Source organism: Mycosarcoma maydis, chromosome 11 (assembly GCF_000328475.2).
Source record: "Mycosarcoma maydis chromosome 11, whole genome shotgun sequence".
NCBI classification, from domain to species: domain Eukaryota; kingdom Fungi; phylum Basidiomycota; class Ustilaginomycetes; order Ustilaginales; genus Mycosarcoma; species Mycosarcoma maydis.
In genome coordinates, this window is record NC_026488.1 from 288548 (window position 1) to 304887 (window position 16340).

At 55.4% G+C, this 16340-nt stretch overlaps 5 protein-coding genes across 5 annotated transcripts; 3 read left to right on the top strand and 2 right to left on the bottom strand.

The window, feature by feature from the left end:
* Positions 1–2435: 2435 nt before the first annotated feature.
* UMAG_03959 (putative t-complex-type molecular chaperone, subunit epsilon) lies at positions 2436–4061 on the top strand (the record flags this gene model as incomplete). Its single annotated transcript, XM_011392122.1, has 1 exon — positions 2436–4061. The coding sequence occupies one exon, from the start codon at positions 2436–2438 to the stop codon at positions 4059–4061; it is 1626 nt and encodes a 541-aa protein (XP_011390424.1).
* A 292-nt stretch (positions 4062–4353) lies between these two features.
* Positions 4354–5205, bottom strand: UMAG_03960 (uncharacterized protein; the record flags this gene model as incomplete). Its single annotated transcript, XM_011392123.1, has 1 exon — positions 4354–5205. One exon carries the CDS (start codon positions 5203–5205, stop codon positions 4354–4356), a length of 852 nt encoding a protein of 283 aa, XP_011390425.1.
* Positions 5206–5609: 404 nt separating this feature from the next.
* Positions 5610–6779, top strand: UMAG_11735 (uncharacterized protein; the record flags this gene model as incomplete). Its single annotated transcript, XM_011392271.1, has 1 exon — positions 5610–6779. One exon carries the CDS (start codon positions 5610–5612, stop codon positions 6777–6779), a length of 1170 nt encoding a protein of 389 aa, XP_011390573.1.
* A 128-nt stretch (positions 6780–6907) lies between these two features.
* Positions 6908–9766, bottom strand: UMAG_11736 (uncharacterized protein; the record flags this gene model as incomplete). The annotated part of the gene is made up of 2 exons (XM_011392272.1): positions 6908–7045; positions 7151–9766. The coding sequence occupies 2 exons, from the start codon at positions 9764–9766 to the stop codon at positions 6908–6910; spliced, it is 2754 nt and encodes a 917-aa protein (XP_011390574.1).
* A 1894-nt stretch (positions 9767–11660) lies between these two features.
* UMAG_03963 (nuclear pore membrane protein) lies at positions 11661–16190 on the top strand (the record flags this gene model as incomplete). The annotated part of the gene is made up of 1 exon (XM_011392124.1): positions 11661–16190. One exon carries the CDS (start codon positions 11661–11663, stop codon positions 16188–16190), a length of 4530 nt encoding a protein of 1509 aa, XP_011390426.1.
* Positions 16191–16340: the final 150 nt, after the last annotated feature.

Here is a 16340-nt window from a genome sequence, read left to right on the forward strand (position 1 = left end):
AGGAGGAGGAGGAGGCGGTGGAGGAGGAGGAGGAGGAGGAGGAGGAGGAGGAGGAGAGGCCTAAAAGGAGCGTGTTGTTCAACTTGACAGTGATGGTGGGAACGAAAGCCTTGACAGAGAAACCATGCGAGCTTTCAGACGATGATCGTCGTCCGAATGACTTGATCGGCTCAACGGCAGAATGCGACGTGACCACCGAGAAGAGCGCGAACAAGTCACAGTGACACGGAGCGTGTGCACTCACCACTCACCACTCACCTGTGAGACTGTGTGACTGTGTGACTGTGTGACTGTGTGACTGTGTGACTGTGACTGTAACTGTTTGCTTGCCGCTTTTTTCAAACGCGCTTCAAAAGTGGACAAAGTGACGGGCGCAAAGTCAGGACGAAAAGTAACAAGATCAACACACACACACGCACTCGCACACACCGGCAGTCTGAAAGGCAGGACGCATCTGCAGCAAGCGCGTTGTGCGTCTCGGAGTGCACTTGAACGACGGTGCGCACAGTCTGTGTATCGAGGAGTTGTGAGTGTGCTGCAGCGCGGCGGTCGGAGAATCAGCATGCAAAGAAACAGCGGTGATTCGCTCGCTGGCTTGTACATTCCAAACCTGGCGTCTCTCGTCTCGCCACGTCGCTAAGTCGAGCGTGTTGTATTCACGATTCACAGATGCATGATTGGCTTTGCGCACCGGTGGCACCCACCTTGCCATGCCTGCCATCGTATCGTGTCGTGTCGTATCGAATCGAATCGTATCGTATCGTATCTCATCATATCGCAATGTATCGCCTCGCGCTTGTACATGCTCGGAATAAAGCAGTACAGCACTCTCTCTTTCTTTTTCCCACGCCATACGATCAAGATGGTATCCGATAAAACAAAACTCAGACGGCTTTCTGGCTCTCAACGTTTTCTTCCTGATTCCGATTGTTTGCGCGTCGCATGATATGGTTTGCCATCGACAAGGACACACCCATCCCGAAATTCCTGTCCGTTGCCGTTCCGTGCCGATGCCGACGTGTGAGTGTAAGTGCGAGTGCGAGTGCGTTTGGGACGGATTGGTTCGACGTGAGTCGTGAGTGTTGGAACTCGATTTGGTTTTTTTTCTTCTGTCTTGAGTTCGCTTCGACATGTCAATGCTAAGCGAGGGCACACGCTCACCAAAATGCGGAACACTCAGTCCGAGGCGTGAGGGATCATATCATGCATGTCCTGAGTCCTTTTTCGTGTTTCTGTTTCTGTTTCTGTTTCTGTTTTGCTTTTTGGGTTGGGTCGGACTTGACCAGGCGCGTTCGCGACGGAGTTGGCCAGTTGGCGGCACGATGGATTACCCGATCGAACTACAGCCATAGGCCGATCGAGTTGCTAGCAGCGCCATCGTTAGCATCAGTACATTCGAAGCAACGAAGTATAGCTCATCATGCATTCACGCTTCGTGATGGTCATGATCGTATTCACTTGCCGAGTTGCACCATCTGCGACGCAACGTCTTTGCACAGCATGTTGCTCGTCACGAACCAAATCACGAATCACGAATCACGAATCACGAATCACGAATTCCAGAGTCAACGAGTTGCACTACATTCACGATATTCGTGAATCGTGAATGTTTGCGTCGCGTGTCGCGATACGCCGGGTTTCGAATTGCCGCCAAGATGTTTGGATCGACGGTGCATTTCGTGTTGGTAGCTCCTGATTCGTGATTCAGACTTGGTGCTTGTTTGCACCTCGCCGATCCTTAGCGCTTGACTCACTTTTGCCGTACACGGCGGCCCTGGTATGCGATGTTGAGCCCAAACCTTGTAGATCCAGCTTTCACACCATATGCCGGCTTGGCGTTACAACATTTACCGGCCAACATTTACCGGCCCGCTTTCTTTTGCATGGCGGCCGCCGTTGCATCCAATTCATGCTCCATTTGTCATGCTTATGTACACAGACAGCGGCAAGACCAACATCGCAAAAATGTGCAATTCTGGCATCTTAACATCGACGACACCAAAAATTCACATCGTGGAAGACCGCAGAAGAAGCAGCGCGCGCGCTGAGCAACACTCGTGACTTTCTCAAATCGTGAATCACGAATAGCCACGGGAGCCGTGACAGAGCGTGGAGCGTCAAGTGGTAGTTACGTGAATCACAAATTGTGAGGTCCCAAGTGTGCGTCTCAAGTCTCGATTGCGCGTTGACCGCTTTGTCAATTTGACTCGAACGAAAGAAAGCGCAGTAAGAAGAATCAAAGAATCCAAAATCAAGAACGGCAAAGACACAGACACACACTCACACAAGCACAAGCACAAGCCTAGTCACGAGTTTAAACTACGCTTTGAGCTTTCGCTTTGGTGTCACTACGGCTTCTCTCTCGACAAGCAAGGCCATCTACTGTCTCCATCACCGGCAGCAGCAGTAGCAGTAGCAGTGCTCACACATTCATCATGGCCGAACCACAGATCGCATACGCTCAAGACGAATACGGTCGACCTTTCATCGTCGTGCGCGAGCAGGGCAAAAAGACGCGCGCCAACGGCATTCAAGCCATCAAGAACCACATTTCAGCAGCCAAGACGGTCGCCAACATCCTCAAAACATCGCTCGGACCACGCGGTCTGGACAAGATTCTCATCAGCCCCGATGGCGACATCCAGGTCACCAACGATGGCGCCACCATCATGAACAACATGGAGCTTGACCATCAGATCGCCAAATTGCTCGTCGAATTGAGCAAGAGTCAGGACGACGAGATCGGAGACGGAACCACCGGCGTCGTCGTGCTCGCAGGTGCGTTGCTCGAACAGTCGGAAGCGTTGCTCGACCGAGGTATCCACCCCATCCGTATCGCCGACGGTTTCGAGCGCGCCTGCAACCTCGCCGTGCAAGAACTCGAAAAGGTCGCCGACCTGGTCGAATTCGACAAGGACAACATCGATGAGCTCATGAAGGTCGCCAAAACATGTCTCGGATCCAAGATTGTCTCGAAAGCGTCGGACAAATTCGCCAAGATCGCCGTCGACTCGGTGCTCTCTGTTGCCGATCTCAAGCGACGCGATGTCGACTTTGAGCTGATCAAGGTAGACGGCAAAGTAGGCGGTGCATTGGAAGATACGCAACTCGTACAAGGCGTCGTGATCGACAAGGACATGTCGCATCCACAGATGCCTCGTGTCGTCAAGGACGCCAAGATCGCCATTCTCACCTGTCCCTTTGAACCGCCTCGTCCCAAGACTAAGCACAAGCTCGACATCACCTCGGTCGACGAGTATCGCAAACTTCAAGACTACGAAAGACAAAAGTTTGAAGAGATGATCAAGCGTGTCAAAGACTGTGGTGCCAATCTGGTCGTCTGCCAGTGGGGATTCGATGACGAAGCCAACCACCTTTTGCTGCAACACCAACTGCCCGCGGTGCGATGGGTGGGAGGACCGGAGCTAGAGTTGATCGCCATCGCCACCAACGGCCGCATCGTGCCACGCTTTGAAGATCTCTCACCGGAAAAGCTGGGTCGAGCGGGTATTGTGCGCGAAGTGGGTTTCGGCACGACGCGCGATCGCATGCTCATCATCGAAGAGTGCGCCAACACGCGTGCCGTCACCGTCTTTGTGCGCGGTTCGAACAAGATGATCATCGACGAGGCCAAGCGCGCACTGCATGACGCCATCTGCGTGGTGCGCAACCTGGTGGTCGACAACCGTGTCGTGTACGGTGGTGGGGCCGCCGAGATCTGCGCTTCGGTCGCCATCTCCAAGGCAGCCGACGAGATCGCCTCGTTGGAGCAGTACGCCATGCGTGCGTTCGCTTCGGCACTCGACGCTATCCCGCTAGCGCTAGCCGAAAACTCGGGTTACTCGCCCATCGAAACGTTGGCAGAAGTCAAGTCGAGACAGGTAACCGAGAAGAATCCCAAATTGGGCATCGACTGCATGGGCGCTGGTGACAACGATATGAAGAACTGCCGCGTCTTCGATCCGCTTGTCTCCAAGAGACAGCAGCTGCTGCTCGCAACGCAGCTGGTCAGGGCGGTGCTCAAGATCGACGATGTGATTGAACAGCACAACATCGAATAATTACGCCATTCCCCCTTGTACGATACTTTGATCTCCTTCGAAATCGCAACGCTGGTCGCGTCGTGCAGTCTGTGAACATGGTCGAGCCAGCCGCCCGCAAGCCGCCCGCAAGCCGCTCGCAAGCCGGTCCGATCTTGACTGTTGGGCGTTTGTGTGCAAGGAGCGTGTGTAGGATGAGGTCAGTGTGGGACAATTCACAAGTTGAGCATTCACGATTTTGAGCCATGCAAAGAGAAACGGGCGCCGATTGCTAAGGCATGTCTATGGATTTCTTTGACGTTTACGTTGAGCTTTATGATAACTCGGACTTGGGCTGCTTGAGTTGTGGCGTGCGAGGCATCGGAGGAGCCGCGTTGGAGACCCATAGGTTCAGCCTGTACAAAGCGATGCCCAAAGGAGCGGTGATATGTGAGTGTTTGACCGTGTACACGCACGCTAGCTCGTGCATCTCGGGGGTTGGTGCGAGCAAATCCTGGATTGCCTGCTGAAACCTCTGTGACTGATGTGCATCTTGGAAGCTCGGCTGAAAAACATGGCTTTCAACGCGCACGTCTTTCGTCTGAGTCTGCAGGCGTATTTGCCAGCGTCTCGGCTGGAGAAGCGTATCGTCGTCTGGACGGGCAAACAGATCGAGCCGTCTGCTTGTGCCAAACCTGTCCACCAACTCGTGCAGCTCCTGGATACACCGTTCGCCCAACTGCCACCACACCAGATCCTCGATCTGTGCCGCCAACACCGCTTTGGAATCCACCCGTTTGTAGCTCGCCTTCTGCCTCAAGTGTGCAAACACGCGCGCGTCCAACGTGATCCAGGTGCCCGTGCCCGTCTTGCGTGGTGAGTATTTCGGATGCAGAATCGCATTCGGCAGCACCACAATCCGCTCGGCTGCTCCTGACGGCTGTGAGGCCTTGCTCGATAAGCCTGCCGAGCTGTACTTGTCAGAAGCCGAGGTGGATAGTGTTGGCGCAAGCCGAACCGGTTTCAGTTGCAACATCAGGCTTGTTGGTAGGACCTTGGATGTGACGATGCATTTGCGGAGCGGGGAGGAGAGCATGTGAAGGTGGATTGAGCCGAGCCAGCGAGACTGGAGAGCGGTGAGGGATGAGCGCGCCGCACCGGTGAGGCTTGTAGCGGGAGGAGTCATGATGATGAAGCCAGATTCAATGACATGGTAGCTATCCTTCAGAGCAAAGCGATCCAACAGCTAAGGTAGTTCTCACGATCCAAAGAAAGCGCACCGGACCCTGACTTTGTGCCAAGCAGACTCACGATTCGTTGTTAGTCGTGAGTTGTCTGCCCGATCGATGCATGTACACCTCCACACCCGATGAATGTCCGAATTCCGAACCGAGATTTTTTTCATCACGAATTGTTTGTGGAATGCACCTCTGGCCAAGCTTTTCCACAGCGTTCAGTCGGCTTCGCTGACGCTTCGTGCATCCGCGACAGTCGAATCTTGATGTATCCGCTGCGCACTTTGCACCAACGTTGTTCTCTTACACATAACGCATACCTCGATTGGATAGGGCCGCTTCTGGACGCACAACCATGTCGAACGATCGCAACGCGCAAGAATTGCTCAAATGGGGTCTTGCCAACTCGGGCTCGACCGGTGTCGCATCATTCGCGTCGCAATCGGTCGAGCAAATTTCGGCCGACATCGAAGCGGGCCGACGACCGGATCTGGCAGACCCAAACCTGTACAACGCGATCATGGGCAAGTCTGAAGCACAGATGATGGCGGAAGAACTCTCGGTCGCCATCGACACGTCTCGCACACTCCCGGATCGGATGACGGCGTTGGACAACTTTGAAATGCTGATCGAACAGATCGACAATGCCAACAACATGACGTCGATGAAGATGTGGTCGCCGATCATCTCGCTACTTTCGGCCCCCGAGGCTGAGATCCAGACCGCCGCAGCGTGGATCATAGGCACCGCGGTGCAGAACAACGATAAGGCCCAAATGGCGGTGCTTGACTTTCACCCCGTAGCCGCCTTGCTCGATCTACTGCACAGTCACGTCGACGAGGTGAGGGCCAAGGCAATGTATGCGCTCAGTGGTCTGCTCAAGCACAACCCGGCTGCGATGCACCAGTTTGATCAACTCGACGGATGGAACATGCTCAACATGGCCTTGGTCGATCCGAATCTGGGCCTAAGACGCAAGACGGCCTTCTTGATCAATGCACTACTCTTGCAAGACCCAAACTCGTTGGATTCGCAACCTGCATCTACCAGCACTGCTACCGCGATCGCTCCTGTCTCCTTCACCCCTCCCACCCCCACCGCGCCACCAGCACCACTAGAACGCGGGCCAGAAACGCTCCGAACCTCGATCCCGCATCCTAACGTCGCGCGTGCGCTCGTCCAGTCCAACATCATCAACACCCTCATCTCCTCGCTCCTCCCTGCGCACACCTTACCCGACACACTCTCACCCCCTCCCACCGGCGCCAACGGCGACTCAGACGCGCGCCTCGACCTCGACTTTGCCGAAAAATCCGCCGCCGCCATCCTCACCTTCACCACCAAACTCCCACCTTCCCCCTCACACCCCCTAGACCCCACAACCATCTCCCTCTTCAAAGCGCTCCTCGTCCAGCTCCAAGCCAAACCGCTCGACTCGTCCGACCCCGCTTCCACACGATGGGCCGAACTAGGAATCCACGCTCACGACTTCGACCAATTCAAACACAAGATCCACGCTTTGTAACCTCGTTCGCACAACCACTCGCATTCTCGCTGATCACATCGGCATCGAAACGAACGCACGCGCCTCCGCCAAAACCCAAAATGAATGCTTGCATGTGTCTGTGCGTGTGCCTGTGCGTGTGTACCGTGTCACTGTACCCAGCGGTGCTCGACGTCGAAAGCCAGCGTCGATGACGACTCGAACGTCAGAGCGGGCAGGCCGAGGCTGATCTGGTCGAACGCATCGGCTCGACAGAGCGGACAAGTCTTGGCAGTTTTGAACCATGTCTGTTGTGTACCAACCGAAGCACGCCAAGGGTTTGCGTTAGCACAGACGCATCTCTCTCGCAATTGCGCAACACTCGCCGCTATAGCCATGCCAGTTACACTTACCCGGATACAATCCGCATGGAACGCATGGCAGCACTTGTTGATGCTCATAAGCATGTCCGAATCCAGATAGTCTTCGCGGCAAATCGGGCACATGGTGTCTCGCGCAGTCCAAGCGCGCTCAACCTTTTGTTTGCCTTTGCCCTTTCCTACCAGAAGAGGTGAAGCACAAGATGCATCTCGTTGTCGGCATGAACCGCCGTCCCACTTGCCGTACTCGCACGTGGGCAGCGTATCGATGAGGCTCTGCGGCACACATATTTCGGCAGCTCCCAGTCGTTCGCTGAGCTGCGTCAATCCCTCGTAAGAATTCAGCTCGGCCCAGTCTTCATCGGCGATGAAATTGCGTGCATCAAGCGAGAGATGCGGTGGATGGCCAAACGTATTCGAGCTTGACGCGGGCGTGGGCTCAAACAGTCGCGGAAGAGCGTGCGAGTGCGACGCCTCGGACTCGAACGCCATGCGCAAGAGTGGATCGCGCACATCGCCATCCACCCCCTCATCGAGCATGGTATCGTGGGTCATCAGCCGACCGAGGTACTCGAGCGCAGATTCGTTCTCATACCTTTCTCGACTCAACGAGCTCGACAGACGGCCGCGAGCGCTTTCGAATCCGCTCGTCTGTCTGGCGTCCAGACGTGGGCTCGCGCCAAACGGATCGAAGCGCGCCTGGGCGGTCGAGACGTTTGGCTCTGCGAGCTCTGACGCCATGCGAAGGGCGAATTGCGATCTTAGCGAGGCAGAAATGTGGGGCTGATTGTGGGCCTCTTCGGATCGACGCGCATCGGCTCGCGAGCTGTTGTTGCGTAGTGACTCGGCTTGGTTCGTCGTGTTTGAATCTGGTCGAGAATCCGCTTCGACCCTAGTCCTAAAGATGCTCCGTGAAGATCGGCTGCCTCTAAGTCCGAAGGGGCGCTGCACGGCACCAAAGTCGTCCACTGCGGCGTGCTCACGAGTCTGCGCACTGACTCGGAGACGGAAGGGTTGGCGCCAACTTTCGGGCCGCTCTGGGGCCATCGTAGCAGCGGCAAGTGGGGGCTCATGACGACGCGTCTCTGTTGTGCGGCCGGCGTCTTCTCTGTGAGACGACGGATAGCGATGCGAGGAGGCTTGAGCGGTCGGAGAAGCATCGGGCGACCTCTCGGACAGATATGTGGAGGGCGACTGCGAGAGATGTGGGCAAGGCAGTGTGCTCCAAGACAACGCTATACTCCGAGACAACGCTGTACTCGCAGAGAATTCAAGGCTGGACAAAGACCGATCAGAGAATGGTGCGGGGATGCGTCTGCGCAGGTTTTGCGATGCGAGTGGGCGAGGAGCATTGTGGCCCAAGCCATTCGCTTCGTCTGCCGCAAATGAGAGAGTGAGGGGAGAAGCGGTGCGTACGTAGGGCAACTGCGGTGCAGTAGGTTGCAAGGCTTGGTCGCGAGAGGAATGCAGGTGTTCTGTACGAAGAGCATTGGCTGCGTTCGGAGACAAGCGGCTGTCATGTGTGCTTTCGGCTCGAGAACTGAGCCGCAAATCGACCGCCCTGGTGAATTCGGCCATAAAGGTATCGGATGTGCTGCTGGAGGGGCGATCCACTAATGCTTGGCTGTGTTGGGGCGGGTCGTTGCGCAGAAGGTCGTTATCGCGAATGTAGAACGCCCTGCGACGGCGAATCAAGCTGCTGGAGCGTTGAGCTCTCGCGCTATCCAGGAAAGCTGTTCGACGATGTGAGAGATCAGCTCTCGAGTGATCTGAACGAGCCGCACTATCCAATGGTTCGGGAGAAAGGCAAAGGGCAGCGCCTGGTGCGAGGGGATGGATGTCACGAGTGCTGCTGTTGACAAGTAAGGAAGTACGATGGGCGTGCGGCTCGACTTGCACTGGTGTATGAATGCGTGGCATAACGACGGTGCTGGAGCTTGCAGCTGGCGGCTCGCTGCCATGTGCAAGCGATTGGTGGTCGGAATTATGACGACGAAAAGACCGCCGTTTCTTATTTGCTGTGCTGGGTAGAGCATAACCTGAGTGCGAGGAGGACTGCATAGCTGGGTTAAGTGATACATCAAAAGAGTTGTTTGGCGAGCCGAGCGCAGATGATGAACCGCTGGCATCCTCTGCAGGCAGCAGGTGGGATTGATGACGAGGTGAGCTCGAGGGAGATGAAGCCATCTCACGAATAGAGCGCTTCAGGGAGAGCTCTTCATAGGGCGCACATTGTGAATCTGCGGTGATCAAGGAGGGGCGCTCATAGCGAGAGTGGCTTGTAGAGCTGGATGCGGTTGCGCGATCGTCCATCTGAGATATGGGAGAAGCGATCCAGTAGTTGGTCTCGGAGTCGCTGGGAATAAGCCTTGATTTGCCTTTGGCGTTGCGATGCGATGGATCTGCTGACGTGGCGGCAGGATGATGAGAGGTGCTGCTGCTCCATGCGGGTCGAGAGTGAGCAGAGCGGCTAGACTCTGCGAGAGAGAATTGGAGTTTTTGGGAATCGTCGTCCGAGTCATCGCAAGCTCGCGCCTTTCCCTTATCTGGGCGATGGGGGAGAGAAGGGGGGTGATCAGAGGCAGCAGGCAGGGCTCTTGGATCTGGTGAAGTGGAGGCAAAGCCATCAACTACAGCAAGGAGATCCATTGCGATGAGGATGGTCGTGTTGGCTGTCGATAGATGTAGTGAAGGACCAGAGCGTTTGCGTGTGTCAAAGTAATGTGCGTATGATGGCAGGTGCAAGCCAAGAAGCAAATGCCCGCCTGGCTGATCCAAAGGGGTCGATCTCGATGAGGCGTGTAGGATGATCTGTGTTTGGTTGCGTCGGTTGACTGAAGCTTGGGAAGCGATGAGGGTTGCAGTCGTACTCTGAGAGGAAGAGGGAGCAAAGATGGTGATCAGGATCGAGGTTCAAGTCGAGCTCGAACGGCCCCAAGGAGCCGATGCACGAACCACAGAGAGCTTAACGGGAGACAGACACATGCACCAGCAGCACAGCAGCACAGCAGCACAGCAGCCGCAACAGCAGCAGCAGACCTCACGTTGGTGCGACAGGGTCAATTCGTGATTGAGTGAGACTGAGCAGAGCACACTTGTGACTTGACAGCGCTGCTCAAGCCTTGACGCTTCGTGTTCGGTGCTTGTGGCCGTGTCTTGTAAAGTCACATCTTTGATTCAGTCACGGCTGATTCACGATTCAGTGATTCGTGATTGTAAGGATCGGTATCGGTATCTAATTGCTGTGGTCAGCTGCCGCGTTTTTTTTCGAGGCTGATCAGGGTCCAGCATGCAGACAGCATGCACATACAGTAACGTTCAGTCAACCAAGTTAAAAGTTAGCACACCAAGCGAAATCATAAGTGACGTTTTAGAGAGGCCGTTGCGCTTTTCGTCTTTCAGGATTCGTGATTCACGATTCACATTCGTGATTTCACCTTGCAAGCAAGTCTTGAGTTGTGATTGCATCGGTCTGCCTTGAAATCACAGAATCAAAGACAGAGAAAGAGACGGACAGAGAGCCCACCCGCACAAATCACGAACCACAAGTCGTGTACACACACCTACCTTTTCGACTCTTTCTTGGCTTGCTGACTGACCGGCTCTGTCACCATCCGCTGTTTCGATGTACGCTTTGGTTACGATTCGTGATTGCGCTTCTTGCTCGTCAAATGTGACCGCCTCCAGCTTTACTCAGCTCGAGCTTCCATCAAGGCCACTTTGCAGACCATCGAACCAAAAGACGATCCAATCGTGAATGTGTTTTGAGTCGAGACGCTTGTCCCCATTCACGACTGTATCAACGAGTCAAGATTTCTTGCGCTTGGCTGACTTTATCATACGTGACAAGTTAACTTGGCTCAAATCACGAATGAGAACCGCTTGGGACAACGTAGCCCTAAGTCGCAGAGTAGCTTCCCCACCAATCACGAATAGTAACTTAATAAGTTAACCCATACAGTAACTAACGTACTAGTCGTGAGTCACACACAGTCCCCACACCACATTCGTGATTTTCCGTTTTGGAACCTTCACAGTCACACATCACAAACACGAGTGAGTTTTTCGTGGAGAGTTCAGCTTGCTTTTTCTCTGCCGCAATTGTTGTGGAATTATTGTGATTGCTTCGCTTCACCTTTTTGCACGTTCCAGAAATCCAAATCGGTGTTTCGGAATTCGGATGCTCTGAGAAAAAGTCGACAAGTGACACAAACACTTTCGACTCTCCGACTCACGAGTCGACAAGCAGACTAATCGTGAATCCTTTCGCCTTCGGTGTTTCTTCCTCTGTCTCGCCAACATCCTCCACAATCCCTTCTGGTCCTGCAAGCCACTACACCGTCTCTGTGTTCTACTCTGACTGCAGCATTGCTTTGAGCACGATCCGCTCCTTGTCGTTCTTCTGCGTCTTGGAACCGTCGCGTTTCTTCGAGCGTCCAACCCACGTCGTTGTGCCTCATGCCACGAGCTGTCGTTCCTCCATGATCACATCATAAATCTGCTCGAAAATCATCTGATGCACGCCTCAGAGCGATTGTACAACATGAATCACGACCGCAAACCCGCCGCTGCGTCGCAGCCAGCCCCCGCACCGCTGCAACCACCATCCGTGACCATCCAGCCCTTAATCTCCTTCTCCACCATCGATGCGCCATCTCAACGCTTCTACGCCGTCAGCACCGCAGTCTTGATCCAGGCGTGCAAGTACTCGACTATCGTTCGCGGCTGGATTGCATCTCCTTCCTCAATCTCGGCATCCTCAATAGCTTTGCACGCCAATCCCACCACTGTCTCTCTTTCTACAGCACTCTTCCTCAACTTTGCCCTTCTCTTTGTCCTCTCGCGTCTCGGTATTCCCTTGCTGGACCCGCGACTGGCTTCCTACCAACCTCCCTCATCTGTCCCAACGCCACAAGCAAAATCAGCAGTGCTCCAGCCGCCAAAGAAAGTCGGTCTCACCTACGCCCACTATCTCGCTCTCTTTGTCGCTCTCTCTTTCACAGACGCCACGCTACTGGGATCCGCGTCCACAAATCCGCTCATCTTGATGCTCAAGGGCCTCTTGAGTCTGTTCCAGCTCGCCGCCGCTACCCTTGGCCTCAGCCTTCCCACCGCTGGTCTCTTGCCCGACGCGCTCAGTCGCCAACTCGCCATCAATGAGGGTCACGTCCGCGTCCGCGACCTCATCCAGCCCAAAAGCCACATTCTTGGCCAACACACCATCCACATTCTACCCCATAGCACCGCAAAACTCTTGCCCTCCAGCGCATGCTACTGCGTCGGTCCACAAACGCCTCAGGTCACCGTCCCAGTTCTTTTCAGTAACGCACACCCTGATCTGCTCCAGTACTCGATCACCGACTTTGCCACCGGCCACTCCAGCTATTTTAACGTCAGCATCGATCATCTCATCCCCTTCGGAGCTACCAGTAGCGATGACAATGCCGATGAGCTGAACGTCATCAATGCTGCTGCAAGATCCCACTCATCCAAACAGACAAGTCGTCAAAGCAATCTACTTGACGGAGAAGATGCTCTTGATGATCCCACCTCACTACTCAAAGGTCTTTCGTACGCAGACAGGGCGCGAATCCGCGCAGAGCGTCGCGCCAAATCCCTCAGCAAGCGTTCTGCCTCTCTCGACACGCCAAAGACTAAGCACACCCCATCTAATCGAAACAACCAACAGCTACTCTGGCACTTGCCCCTCACACAACCTGGTCGTATCCGTCTCGAGCGTGTTCTGGATAAATCTCGCAATGACGCTCGTATCTCTACTTCAGAAGTCCTCGTCGTACAGTGCCCATCCACCAGGCTCATTCCGGCGGTATCTACGCCCGTCGGCACCACGCATCCGCTCCAGACACAGCACAAGTGTCCCGGCGATCGAGCCGACTTTGCGGCGCAGGTTAGTGGTGTTGCCCCCCTCGAGCTCGAATATCGTCGTATCTTTGACCCTCTCCCGTTCGCCGGTTCGTCTGGCCGTCCAAAGGATCACTCCCGCCAGGACACCAAGCGCAAGATCTCACGCATTTCTCCATCTCATCACACCTCGCCCCTTCTTCTACCTGAAGCAGAAGCGCTCCTCTCGCCTGCTGAACGGCTCGCTCTTGCACGCGAGCGCACGCGAGCAGCATCTCGTCGCGACGTCGCAGGCCACGAGGACTTCTCCTGGGCTGTCTCAGTCGACGTGGACATGCCGCTCAGCAGCATTGAACTTGAGCAATCCGGCAATTACACATATCTTCTCGAAAGCGTTACGGATGCCTGCGGCAACCGTGTTGCTGTCAAATCCAATCGTGATACGCCTCTCTCGCTCACCCACAAGGCACGCAAAAAAACCAATCGCGACATCGCGTCTGCTTCCACTTACCAGCAGAGCGTCATTGCCCATACTCGTCGCAGTGTCGCCTTCGATTCTAGACAATGTCGACCGGGGCACCCTCTTCCGCTTTTGCGAAACGTCAACGGCTTGGACTTGACTCTTGAGTCCAGCATCGACGCCGAACAGAGCGGTGACTGGGACGTCAAAGTTTCCTTCCAACCAGACAATACCGCTGCTGGTAAAGGCCTCTGGGCGCGCCAAGCCGCCAAGCCATCCGTAATGCAGCTCACTCTGCCCGCTAACAGCTCTCGCACTCCATTTACTATCGAAAAGCCAGGAACGTACCGAATTGACGACATCGCCGGACCTTTCTGCGCTGGAGAGGTCGGCTCCTCTTGGACGTGCGAGGTGGTCGACGTACCACCTCCCACCGCGCAGATCAACTTCAGCAGCATCGAGGATCGCTGCGCGGGCCCAGTAGGCGTCAAAGCCATGTCGGTGCTCACTGGCATCCCACCTTTCCAACTCGAGTATGAAGTGACCAAGCAGGGTCGTCATCCTGAGCGCAAGATCCGCACCATCTTTGATCAGACCCGTGACGAGCTCGACTTCCGGCCCGATGTCGATGGTGCGGTTACGTACAAATTCGTCAAGCTCCACGACAGCAATTATCGCGGCATTCCGCTGGACGGACCGTCTTTCACCCAGGTCTTCCACCCGCTCTCGACTGCCGAATTCACCGCGCCCATCCGCATGCACGATGACCGAGCAGTGATGCAGAGCTGCAGTGGCAAGCAGGCCGAAGCTGATGTCCGATTCAGCGGTGCAGGACCTTGGGACCTCACGTACGCCGTTCGAGCAGGCGACAGCGTCGAGACCAAAGTGGTTCAAGGCATCACGCAGTCGCCGCACAAGCTCAAGATCGACATTCCCAAGTCTGTCGCCGCATCTGGCGGTCTGGTCACTGTCAGCCTGGTCAAGATTCGCGATGCGCGGGGCTGTGAAAAGTCGCTCGCTACACGCGATCTCAACGTCGAGGTTCGACGCGTACAGCCGAGCGTTGGATTCTTGCCGACCAAGGCGGAAAAGAGTCGTCATCTTGAAGTTCTGGCAGGAAAGGCATCTCGTCTTCCGGTCCGCCTCAGTGGTCAAGGTCCATGGCATGTCGACTACTCTTGGAAGGCCGACGAGTCTGCCGACGAGGTTGATCTCAGCGCCTCGCTGAAGAGTGTGGATGCAGAGCTGCTGGCCGAGCATCCCGGTCTGTACACGATCAAGCACATCCGCGACAGGTACTGCCCCGGTATCGTGCTCCAAGGTCAAGACGAGTTCCGCGTTACTGTCCGACCGCAGCCGCACGTCCAGTTTGCAAGCGATGCCGGCGTGCCCGCACGCAACGGTAGCCTGGTTCGTGCTCCTGTCTGCCGCGGCCAGCCTGACTCGGTGGATATTGTCATGACGGGCCAATTCCCGCTGGATGTCGAGTACGATCATATCGCGCCGTCTTGGAGCGCCAGCAATGAGCCCGAGGCTGCAGCCCCGCTCGCATCGGCTGCGCACGAAGTGGCTCTGCACGGCAAACGTCGCAAGACCGCTTTCACCTCGGCGCTGAGCACAACCAACCTGGAGCTCTCGACGGCTCTGCCCGGCTGGCATACGTACATCATTGATTCGGTTGGCGACGCGGTCTATGCTCCGTCGCGCTTGCAGGGATTCAGCATGGAATCGCCGAGACGGCTTGAGCAGATGGTATTGGCGCTTCCGGGTGCGTCGTTCGTCGGGGTATCTTCCAAGAATCGCCGGCCTTCACTGTGTGTCGGCGATGGCCTCGATCGACTCAGCAGCAGCCCGTTGACGCTCAAGCTGCAAGGTAAGGCTCCCTTCACTGTGATGTTCGAGGTAGCCCCGGTCTCGAGTACTTACGGAGAGGACACGTACAAGTTCACTCGTAGCGGCATTCAATCGCACGAGTACAAGCTGGACCTCAAGACGGACGAATTTGCGTTCAGCAGCAAAGGCTTCTGGACGATCCGTGTGGTCGAGGTCACCGATGCCAACCAGTGCCAGGCTGCTAAGATGGCGGAAAGCAAGCGTGCAGGACAGGACGACAAGAGTGTGCTAATTGAAGTTGCTGAGACGGCCGACATCGCCTCGGTCTCGACGCGCCAAGACTATTGCATCGGCGAAAAGGTGGAATTTTTGCTTCAAGGAAGCCCACCTTGGACTGTATCGTACGATTTCAACGGCGAATCGGCGCAGGCAGCGGTGACTAGTGCCGAGTTCTCTCGTATTGCTGAACGACGGGGTGTATTGGAGATCAAGAGTGTAGCGCACCAGCAGAACCAGTGTCGACGCGATATCAACGCGCGCATCTCGCACGACATGGTCAAGACGATTCACGACTTGCCCAGCGTGCGCATCTCGGAGGGCACACACTTTGTCGAAGATCTGCGTGAGGGCAACCAAGCCGAGATCATCTTGCACTTGCAAGGTGTACCGCCGTTCAGCTTTACCTATCAGAGAAGCGAGCCGGTGGACACGCATGCTCGGCCGAAAGTGTTGGAGACCAACACGGTGAGTGGCATCTTGCAAGACAAGTACAGCATCTGGGCCGCGGTCGAGGGCACTTGGAGTGTCACCTGGTTGCAGGATCGGTGGTGCCAGGTGTCGTTGGATTATCAGAGTGGCGCTGCGACACCGTTGGGTAAGTCCAGATTGGCGATTCAGAACGACGCGCATTCGGCGTGAGTCGTTGCGATCCATGATGGGCGTGATCCATGTCAATTGCCTTACTGCCGAACCATCCACTTAGTTTTCAGTCGTGAATACATTCCTGGTTTCGGTTGCGCTGTACCTTCTCTTACTATGTTCCGACGAGGATCAGGAAATCATACGAGT